The sequence below is a fragment of the Pinus tabuliformis genome, chromosome 2_2 (assembly GCF_031772625.1).
Source record: "Pinus tabuliformis cultivar Carrire ecotype Pingquan chromosome 2_2, CPIR1, whole genome shotgun sequence".
NCBI lineage: Eukaryota > Viridiplantae > Streptophyta > Pinopsida > Pinales > Pinaceae > Pinus > Pinus tabuliformis.
The window spans coordinates 1,180,879,846-1,180,892,086 of NC_142300.1; the positions used below are offsets into that span (position 1 = coordinate 1,180,879,846).

The following is a 12,241-nucleotide window of genomic DNA, read 5'->3' on the forward strand; positions in this document are numbered from 1 at the left end:
CTTAATATGCAAGGTGTTGTCAGCAGCCCACGCCAGCAGCCCACGCCAGCAGCCCATGTGATATTTCTAGAAGTTTAAGTTGCAAGATAAATATTGGGTGAACTGTAAACATCAACGTGAATCCCTACACAGTACTCCAGTTCATTTTTTTACAAGAAGAATCTGTTAGACCTATTACGAGTCACGATTCTTGCGAAAGAATTGAGAAAATGCCACGAATATTCAATGCAGATCTATAAAACCCTTTAACTGAAAGTCAGACCAACTCTTCAAACTTATGCTTACTTGTTGTTGGTTACCCTCAGCTCTACCAAGAACCTTTCCTATATATATATTCCCAGTATTTCCTACTCTACACATGACATTTAGCCATGGATTCCGCTCACAAGTCCTCACCTTTGCATGCTCTGGTGCTTCCGTATCCAACACAGGGTCATATAACTCCCATGAAGCAGTTTGCTAAGAATCTTGCTTCCAGAGGTCTTACTGTTACCTTCGTCACTACTCATCACACCCACGCTCGAATCACTCAAGCTGATTCGGCTGTTAATTCTCCGATTGACCCTAATCAGCAGGAAGCACGTAATCCAAGTATTCATATTCGCTCTGCACAGATCTCCGATGGTTTGCCTCTCGATTTCGATCGGTCTGCCAACTTTCTCGAATTTTTATGCTCTGTGGACAACATGGGAGAAGAATTAGAACAGCTAATTCATAATCTCAACAAGACTGGGCATCCCATATCGTGTGTCATAGCTGATAGCTTACTTTTCTGGTCACTTGATGTAACGAAGAAATTCGGAATTCCATGGATTTCGTTTTGGACACAGCCCACTACTGTTTATTCAATCTACGGTCACGCACATCTGCTGGAGGATCACCATCAGTCCCTTCATGAAGGATCTGGTGAGCTTTGTGCCGTGTATTTTTTTTTGTAAGTTAAGGAGAGAGCTTCTTTTTCTATTATCTTGAATTGAAACCACTCCATAGTCGTGGTGGCCTCAACCAGCCCCGGAGAAACCGGGTTTATTGGCCACCTCAAGTTTTTAATAGCCATCCAAAAATAAAAGGTTCTCATTCTGTCTTTCCATGCTTTATAAGCTACACACTTATAGAAATTATAACGGTTTCTTGTCTGCATTCTAGATTACAAAAAGAGACTACAGTTAACTAGGTGTAATTCAAAAAGTTTTTTATAAAAACCTCTATTTATCATGTCTTCTTCTACTGATCCGCTGTGCCTGCCTGCTGCTCCAGCTGTAATTCAAAAGGTTTTTTATAAAAACCTCTATTTATCATGTCTTCTTCTACTGATCCGCTGTGCCTGCCTGCTGCTCCATCTCCTTCTTGATACCCGAACCACTGGCTTTTAACCTTCTGTATTTCGTCCATCTTCTTGTCCTCCATGAACAAGGTGATTTGAATGTTCCGAAGTTCCATCTTCAGGTTTGGAATACCCTGAGATAATTCTGCCATTTCCATGACTAATTGTTCCATAGTCTTAGCTAGTAGTCTCTTCATTACCCAATAGACATGAAGGATCTGTTTATGTAATGTCATGCCTCCGCGCGTGTGTTGCTCCGGAGGAGATATTCCCTGTCTTCCAATTCTAAGTCTGACTGTCCCTGAATTGCCTCCTCTTCTAACTGCTGAATAATCCTTCTTATGTTTTGATTAGTATTTTCTCAGTAAGCCCTTTCAGCATACTGAACTTTTTTACCTATGGATTTCCTTATCCTCCGAACAGACCCTATTGCGTGATCTTCCCTGTTTCCAGCCATTCCTCTGCCCCCTCTTCTGTCCTGTCAGCGTCTCCCTTCTGCACCTCCCCTTCTCCCGAGCTTTGTGCGTGTATCATTTGCATGTAGTCTCTTCATATAGTTGCTCACTACAGAAATCTAACCCATTTTGATCTAAATTGTAGATTTCATAGATTTGGAGGAAACTAAAACTATGACTTCGTTCTGTCTTGGATCTATTTACAAAACCTGCAATCTAGTTAGTAAGCTCCGGTAAAATAAAACCATTCTTATTTTTATGGTGGATTTTCGAATATTTAGGATGTGACCATTTAGATTTCACTTAACCTACATATGAAATTTATATTGTTTGACTTTTTTTTAATTGTTCATCACATTTTAGAATATTTTAAAAATCTATAATTTATAATACTCCGAGTATTAGATGTCAAACCCATTGTCTTTCCAATTTCAGATTATTCTAAAAATCCACAATCCATCCTAGAGATTATCAGATGTCAATTGTTTGACCTATTTTCAGAATGTTGTAGAAATCCACAATCCAGATAAGTTCAACATCATAATAGAGGTTTTTGATACAACAAAATCTCTATTTCAAAAAATATTGTGGAAATCCACAATCTGGATAAGATCAACATTATAACAGAGATTTTCTAATCTACATTAAAAAAAAATATCTTTTTTCTAATCTACAATGAAAAAATTTTATTTATACAAAAATAAACAATAATTTTTATTTATACATTAAAAGAAGATTTCTTTTTCTAGTAGTGATGAGTATAATGGAATTTACATGCAGGGAGCCAAGACAATATTTTGATTGATTATATTCCTGGCGTCCCAACTTTACATTCCAGAGATCTTCCATCCTTCTTTCGAGAGCGAGACGGGGAATCAGTGTATGCTCTTGATTTGTTGCTTAAGTCGGTTCAGGCATGCCGCGAAGCAGACTGGGTTCTCTGCAACTCTTTTGACGAACTGGAGAGGCCGGCCGTGAACGCCGTGAGTTTAGAGCATCCGATTTTGCTCGTCGGTCCGCAGCTTCCGTCGGGTTATTTCAAGGATAAAAGTACTGATGAGGACATGAGAGTTGGAACCAGCATTTGGACAGAATACGACACTTCGGCATGGCTGGATACAAAGCCAAATGGTTCAGTTATATACGTTTCCTTTGGCAGCATGACTCAGCTCTCTAATGCTCAGCTGGTGGAAATGGCGATGGCGCTTAAGGATAGCGGGCAGCCCTTCCTCTGGGTCCTTCGCCCCACCATAGCATCTTCAACAGTCTCAGACTCCCTGCCCGATGGTTTTCTTGATGAAATGGGAAGCCAGTGTCTGGTTGTTCCGTGGTGCAATCAGCTGCGAGTGTTATCCCATCCCTCTGTTGGCGGATTCATTACTCACTGCGGATGGAACTCAATGCTTGAAAGCATAGCTCTTGGAATTCCAATGATAGGATTACCTTCATGGTCGGAACAATACACTAACTGCAAACTTATGGCCGATGAATGGAAGCTTGGATACAGGTTGAAGGAACCCGGAAGTCACACGGGAGATAAGAAGGTAATAGCAAGAGAAGGCATATGTAGCGCTGTAAGAAAATTGTTTAGCGACCAAGGGAAAGAGATCAAGAAAAATGCGGAGTCGCTGAGAGACAGTGCGAAGACTGCAATGCTGGAAGGAGGATCTTCTCACAACAATATCGAGAGTTTCGTTGTAGGTTTGAAGGCAAGATGTGTTAAATTGTCTCATTGTAATGAATAGTATCCAAAGAGAGTTTTGTGGAATTAAGGAATTCCCTAAATTAAGTGGCCAGTTGAGTTTTGTGGAATTAAGGAATCAAATTCCCTAAATTAAGTGGCCAGTTATTTGGATTTAGCTAGACTAATTGGGAAGAATGATTGCTGGTAATCTTTCTCATCCCTATTCAATTTCTACCAATGATGGGTTGGACTTTTTTTATGGTTAGAAATCTTTTGGTGGGAAGATTTTATATTTTTCTACAAATAATGGATTGGATTTTTTATTAATATATTAATATACTTTTTTCTGGTAAGCTTGTTAGGAATTTCTTATTTTTCATTTTACATGTTCATTATTTACTTCTGAAAATAAGAGAGTAGTACACGATTCAAACTCAAATAAGAGAGTAGTACACGATTCAAACTCAAGATCTTTTGTTAAGTGAGACTTCATTCAAGTCATTCCCACTTGAGCTACCCCATGCTAATAATATAATAATTATTTTTATTCTGAGAAATCTTTTGCTTTTAAAATTTAAAATAAAGAACAATATATTAATGTAATAATTTCTAGTTAAATTATTAATCATATATGAAATAAGTATTATTAAAAAGAAGAAATATGTTATTAATAAATTATATGTTGATTTTTTTTTATAAATATATTATAGCAATGATTTTGAACTTTATTGTTAATGAATTTTGTGATTATAAACTTTAAAAATTAGTTAACCATATTAATGTAAGGGTTTTGATCTTGTTAATCATCTCCAGGAAAAAAATAGATGAAAATAGCATTATAAGAGAAAAATATATCATTATAATGACTTTGATCTTTGAACAATCACCTTGAAATGTTAAATCATCTTTTTTTGTTTGCACATGCATCATGTTTCTTGAAAATAATACTGCCCACGTACTCACCGTAATATGGACGATACTCGCACATGGCTTCCTTGATCACTGAAGCTACTGCCTTGATCACTGAAGCTACTGGTAGATAAATAAATGGCGAATCCTTATGAAGCCGGTATGGACATCCGTCTCTCCATAATCCATGAATTAATATGTTGCAAAAGTCTGTATATCATTTTAGTGATTTTTTTTATATACATAATATGTTTTTAAATATATAATCACGTCCCGATTTAAATTCTTGGAACTCTCAGAATTTAAACTTTTAAAGACCCAGTCGATGATCTCCAGTATTTTTGGGAATTTCTGCTTGTAAAGACCCAGTCCATGATCTCGAGTATTTTTGGTAATTTCATTCATTGATTTATAAGAAGAAAGAAATATAGTACACATTAAATATAGGAAATATTTTTGTTTAAAAATAGATAAATTAATTTAGACACATATTCATTTAGTTGAGAGAATATTTAAATCAAGAAACTAGTCTTAAACACCTGGTAATTATATGTTCTAACAATCTCTTAATGACTCCCTGTCTTAATCTCAATCTGAACAAAGTCTACATCTAGTGCAAAATGGTCTTTACAAATAAGATCATAATGTTGATGTCCATATAGGAAACAACCATCCATGTTCCCAAATGATGCAATTGGTTGTCTACTAAGATGTCCCTTCAAGTACATGGTTCATTCAATGAACAAGTATTTATACATGTACATCTCTCTTTGCCATTATCATCATCTAGATATTTGCAACCATGTCTTTATACATGTACCTTTCCCTTCATCATTATCATCATCTTTATATTTGCAACAATGACTAGGGTTTTCTTGACTAACCCTCAACCATGCTTAGGGTCTTCTCAACTAACCCTCAATCATGCTTAGGGTCTTCTGAGCTAACCCTCCCTCAAGTGGTTTATAGGTAACTACAAACCTACACTACAAATTCATTTATGGGTGTATGACAAGTACAATTACAAACTCCATCAATCCAAGCACTTCGTGAAGTGGTTTATGGGTAACTGCAAACCTACACTACAAAGTCATTTATGGGTGTATGACAAGTACAATTACGAACTCCATCAATTCAAGCATAACTCTGTAGACTTGATTACAAGCATAAATATGACACATGATCATAAGTCTGCTATTATTCAACACAACATTACCTACATTTGTCCACCATCCAATCTCAGCTACTACTCTAACCTATGTTGTTATAGTGCCTCCAACCTATGTTGTTATGGTGCCTCCAAAATAATTGTCATGAGTTGTTCTTATCTTCCCTTGGGATTTCTACACAATGAGCATTCTTCTTTTCTCTCTTGTACTTGCATACAATTGATTATTGATGTCCATATAAAAGCAAATCCATCTACCAAGGTAGGAACAAAGGGATAACATGTCATTAGCACTTTATCATTGAATAAATGGGTAAGGAAGAGTATTATTAAAAAGGAGAAATATGTCATTGATAAAGTGATAAACTGAACTCTTTATTAATATATCACTATAATGGTTTTGAATTTTATTGTAAAATGTGACCATTTAAAATTTGACAAAAATTGAAGTGAACAAATTGTGAGAGTAAGGAATTGTTTTTCTCAATATTATTTATAAGTTAAATAAAATTATATTAAAAACATTAATGATAAATAATTAAAGTGAAACTCTCCTTACACTAGATTAAATGAAACTGAACTAAAACGCTAAAAGGAATAACTTTGAAATGGTGATAATTAATTTTTCCATAATGGTTCTGAATTTTATCATTAACCATATATAAAATAAAAGAGTATTATTTTAACGGAAACATAGAAAACTATATCACTATAATGACTTTGATTTTTTAACGCTACGCTTAAAATATTAAATATCCTAAATATCATTTATATAAATATATATATCATGTTTATTGAAAATAATACTGTCCATGCACTCGCCGTAATATGGACGATGCCCTCACATGGCTTCCTTGATCACTGAAGCTACTGGTATAGAAATAAATAGTAACCATACTATGGACGATACCCGCACATGGCTTCCTTGATCACTGAAGCTACTAGTGGAAAAACTCTGCATATCATTTTATAGGATTGGGTTTATTTATATACAAAACATGTTTTGCTTAAATATATGAGCACGTCCTGATTTAAATCCTTGGATCTCTCAAAATTTTACTTCTAAAATGACCCAGTCCATGATCTCGGGTATTTTTCATTGATAGATTTGTAACAACCCATTGACTTTTTTATCAATTAGATTTATGGAATCCATTTATATTATGTTCAATCTTTTTTCATGAGCCAGAGATATTATAATGTCATCATGTCATGCAGTATTCTTAAACATTTTAACCATTTTAACCGTAAAATATATATTATACCGTAAAATATATATATATATATATATATATATATATATTATAGTGAAATTATTTTAATATATATATATATATATATATATATATATATATATATATTAATTATAGTGAAATTATTTTAATTTTAAATTTATAAAGTGTTAATTATAAAAAAATTAAAATAATAATTATAATTATAATTATAATTAAATTATTTTAAATTCATTTTAATTTTGGATTTATTAAGTATAGAAAGATTAAAGTTTTTTTTATGTATATTTTTTTTTTCAAAATAAAAAGATATTTCATGGTTTTCAATCCTCGTCAAATGAACTAGTAAAAAAATATGTTAATATAGAATGTGTTCTCTCATAATCTATTATCCTAATATAAAGAACAAGTAAAAAACATGTTAATATAGAATGCGTTCTCATAATCTATTATAATTATAGTTTTCAATGAATTATCTGCTTCACAATATTTAAAATTAAAAATTCAATGAAATTACCAGTATGAGTGGTTCACTTTGAAGGGTATTTGTTTGATTGGATTTTAATTAATATTTATATCTTAATAATTTTAAATTATGTACTTTTGATCTTTATTTAATTCTTAAGATCTTTAAATTTATAATTAAAATGAAAATGTATTTTCATTAATTTATATATGACCAAATTACCATAAGAATATGTAAAGTCTTTAAATTGGTAAGTAAATTAGTGTATTCATATAAATTAAATGGCTAGTAAGTCTCAATGGACATCAATCTATGATAAACATTAATGCGCTTACACATCGCTAAGATTACACTTCACTTTACTTACACTTCACACTGGTAAGATTTAAAAAATCACTAACTAACTTCTAACTTTATTTTAAATTGTTATTATTGTTATTGCCTCGTGTGGTGTTTATGGTGCAAAAGGAGGGGGAGCAGGTGGCGGAGACAAGGGTGGTTGTGATCGCCCCACTTGGCCAAGAAACTAGGGGACATGGCAACAAACCCCCATAAAGCATGTAATGATGCTTTGGTCCTCGAGGCCTCCCCACATTGTTATGCAACCAGCTCACAAATAGATAGATCAACGACTTAAAAATTACCCTCTTTGAGGGGGAAACCTCCTTTACATTACACAAATGAACAATTCTTGGATGATTCAAATGAAAAAACCTCATTTCTATATATAAGACTCTAAGAGGTCACAATATAATTAGAGCCTACATAACAATAATAATGTAAGGGCACAATAATGATGATAGTGGGCTTCTATGGGACACAATAATAACAATATGGTCACTACATGCGCACAACAATAACAATAAGGAGGCTACACTAAGAATAAAAATATGGGCTACACTAGCATTATAGGGACCTAACATGCCCCTCTCCTTCAAAAAAGTGTTGTCCTCAACGCTTGAGTAGTTATGAATGCTTCTCTATAAAATTCTCATTCTCCCATGTACAGTCTTCAGTGGGTAAGTTCTTGCACTTGATGAGATACTCTAAAATTGATCGATTTTGTAGTTGTCGAGTTCATGTTTCCATGTCTGCTTCAGGTTCCAATATGATTTTTACTTCCTCGCCAAGTTCTGGTAATATTGTTTGAACTGGGAGGTTCTCACCTATAAACTTATTTAAGCATTAAACATTGAAAACTCGATGCACTCAAGTGTTGAGAAATCTAGGGCATTTAATGTTAGGAGATTTCTCTTCTTGATAATTTCTTGTGATATACTTTTACTTCTTGAATTATGATCTTCTCTTCATTATGTTATTATTGTGTCTGTTTCATCAAGACAATTACCAAATAAATAATATTAGAAGGCAAGTGACACAATACACAGGCTAGTCAGTGAGGGCTAAAACCTCTCACTCTTTGAGAGGAAAACCCAATCATAAATTCTTCTTATATATCTTCAATTGACAAATAGCAAGACTATGACAAATACCCTTGACTCTAGTGTCCTCCAAAGACCAAGTCACTACTCTTTTTTTCAACGATACTTTTCTGCTTGTCATTCTCGGCTTCCTTTCTCTTCTTAATCTCAACTCCTTCCCTTGTTAATCACAACTTCCTTTTATTCTTAGTCTCTTCTTGTAGGATTTCCACCCTACCATAGAAACCCTATAATATCTTTGCTTCCTTTATATTCTCTACAAGAGTGAGACTTCTTGCACCTTGACTCACCTTCTCCTAGCGAGGCTCTATACCCAAAATAAAACACTTTAAAGTTATAGCTGCTCCAATGATTTCTTCTATCTACCTTTCGTTATGTTATCTTCGCATGTGGGAGGACAATCTAACCCAAAAACAATGCTTGACTATATTCATTATCCTTTCTCTTTACTGCACTAACATGGAGGCTCGTTTTGGCGTATACTTCGAAAATCTTTCTTGACTTGATTCATCGAATTTGTTCTACCCAAATGAGGTTGAGTAAGGGTATATATACAAGTTTGTTCACAACCTCTAGGCTAACATGATCTCTTGGAGAGAATCCGACTTCACCTTCTAGATATATCTCTTAGTTGTAGGCCGACATCATTAGGGATAGTGATAAGGTCTTGGAGGATGAATTTACATAGACAAGTGCGACTCTTTATAGCATGGCTTCATTACATGACAATGACTCTCTTATGACTAGATGAAAAAAATCCTAAAGGCTCTCAGTGGGAGCCTTGACTCAAAAATAAAATCTCTTGCTCATGAAACCCATGATGCAAGCATTACACTAATTTTTTTTTCTTCTTCTTTTCATCTCTTTACATAAAAATACAATTACATTTCATTATGATGATCGATCCTAGTTACACCTTTCAACACTCGCCCTTAACTAGGGAGGTATTCATAATAGTACTTGGTCATTCTCAATCTAAAGAATTTCTCATAAGAAGAATACGATTGGTAACCCATTTGTTTAGCATCATATCAACCAGCATTGTCACATAGAAAGGCCTTAACTAATAGTTCTATCTCTCCACAATATCTGAGCTCAATGCTGGCGAGACCAATTATTTATAGACAATCTCATCATTATTTATCTCAGAACATACCCCACCCAAGTTCATAGGGTGTGTTCCATTAGGACTATTCTTATCTTGGATTTCCAGTCCTCAAAGAATATCGGTCCTCCATGAATACTCTTATCTTGGATTCCCTGTCTCATCTTCATAGAGTATCATATGCCAAATGATTACCCAATCCTCTCATTATGTCTTCCTAACTGAATACTAGAATGATGTGTCTATCTCTCCCTCTCAACTAGGGAGGAAATGTCTATTCCAATAAAGGAATTTACTCATTCCTACATAAGGAATGTACCTGAGCTCTCTCTTGGCTTAGGAATTTCCAGGTTTTTTCCAAGTAAGAAACTTTCCAGGCTCTCTCTAAAAACAGGAACCTACAATAGCTTGTCAGGTGGAGATGATGGGACAACCAACTGCCTAAAGAAATCCTTCCTTCGATATCATGAATTTCTTTGTCACAGAGTCTTCAACTTTTTGGACTTCTTCACAGGGAACAGATCATCCATCACTTTCATCCACAAGTCAGTCATGCTATCATTCCTTTCATCAGAAAGTGATTCATCAGTCTACATCTAACCTTGCTTCATGTTATGCTTCCTTCGTCATGCTTTCTTCTTTGGAAGGATCTTACATCCTTCTACATGGTTCCTTTTGGAAGACATCCACAATTATTCCCTTTGAAGGCTCCATAAGCCCATCCAAATACTAGTTCATAAATAATAAATGAACACTTAGATCATAATTACCTTTGTGATGGTATCTCATCATGACATCTTCCTGTAGGCATCATCATCCAATGTACATGTTGACTCATATCCTAAAGATATGTTTTGTCAAGGGTCTCCATCTTTTTTTGAGACTTCCATCAAAGTCTCCATATCTTTTTGGGAGATATCATAGTCAAATATTCTTGGTCTTTGCTGACCATATTTACCATTTTTGCATGATCTTTTCCTTCCTTTCTTCACACATTTCATTGCCATGAGATTCAGAGTTCCTGAGTTGTAATCAACTACCTCATACTCCATATGAGGACATATTATGTTGATTCCATCTAATAAATATGTGACCCATGCATTCTTGCATCCCTTTGAGGGAGGAGATCCTTTTTTTGATCATGCTTGGATAGAGTAGTGATCCATGTTGTGTGCAACCATATGACATGAATTTACTGATATTGAATGTGAGCATACATAGCTCATATTTCCTTTCTTTTATTCATCCAGACTTCCTACAACAACTTTCTTTGAGTGAAGGAATTTCACCCCTTGACTTGCTTCACTGTTATGTTATCATATCATCATCCTATGAATTTGAAATGATTAGAATTCTTTAAAAAACACTTGTTATTCCTCTTGATCGGTGAATCTTACAATAAATATTCCATCAGAGAATCTTGAGGATCTTGTATATCATATCATGCAAATGTTACCTCTTGACAGATGTATGATAACCCTTTTCCTAGATGACTTCTTCCTCTTTCATAAGTATTACTTGAGCTTTTAATGAGGTTTTCCAAGAGCTATATCCTACATAGTTGACTTCCATAGGCTATTTTCCACACATTGATCAAGTGCTCAATATTTAGCTCAAAAATAAAATTTCTCAGATTGGATAAAAAAATGTACGACTGCGTCCGCCTCGTCAAGATGATCGCAACACAATTCATTTCACTGAAAATGGAGTTAGGATGAAGGAGAAAAGGTATGTTGTTCTTTTTCCTAAACAACTAAAAATAATTGCAGAATAGGACAGAATGATGACATGGTAGTCCAGTCAGCAAGGGGAATCTTCTTTAGTTTTCACCCAATGGGGCTATGAGAAATGTCACCTCTGGATTCGACGGTTTGGTTCTATGAAGGTGAAATTGCCTAATTTGCCTCTAAGGTAAAATTTGATTCTTTTATTTATTTAGATATTATTATAGATATTTTATATCTAATTATTATGTTATATTATATAATTTTTTAAGTTATATATTATAATATAATTAATATATATATATATATATATTATATATTTTAAATATATTAATTAAATATTAAATCAAATACTAAATCTAAATACATTTCGATTGACCCAGGGTTTAAACCATATGGTATTTCAAATGGCGCAGTGTTTAAATGATATGGTAAAATGTATATGGGATGAGTGGAGGGCGGGTTTGAACCCATGACCTCCCCATCCCAAATTCCATGGTTTTCGATTAAACCACGACAGGATACATTGAATACATTTCCTATGTTATTTTATTTAAAGTTGCAGTAATTGCCAACAGTGAGAGAAGGAGGGGAGCCATCCTTATGGGCTAGCCCCCTCCCCATGTGACCGCACACCAGAAAACGAAGGGTCGATGGATAGGATAAGTGCTTAACGTGCTAATCACACTTAATTTAATTAATTATTTTTAGCATTTATTTAAACCATTGTTC

The 12,241-nt window shown here is 34.2% G+C and overlaps 1 protein-coding gene across 1 annotated transcript; it reads left to right on the top strand.

Moving 5' to 3' along the window:
- The first annotated feature begins 336 nt into the window (after positions 1–336).
- Positions 337–3,765, top strand: LOC149197688 (UDP-glycosyltransferase 86A2-like). The gene is made up of 2 exons (XM_089403969.1): positions 337–906; positions 2,560–3,765. Exons 1-2 carry the CDS (start codon positions 372–374, stop codon positions 3,522–3,524), a joined length of 1,500 nt encoding a protein of 499 aa, XP_089260095.1. The 5' UTR covers positions 337–371; the 3' UTR covers positions 3,525–3,765.
- Positions 3,766–12,241: the final 8,476 nt, after the last annotated feature.

Excerpts from the sequence above, each read along its gene's own strand:
- LOC149197688 (XM_089403969.1), top strand. The coding sequence starts at position 372 with ATGGATTCCGCTCACAAGTCCTCACCTTTGCATGCTCTGGTGCTTCCG. Across the intron at positions 907-2,559 it reads GTCCCTTCATGAAGGATCTG|GGAGCCAAGACAATATTTTG; the intron begins GTGAGCTTTGTG and ends ATTTACATGCAG.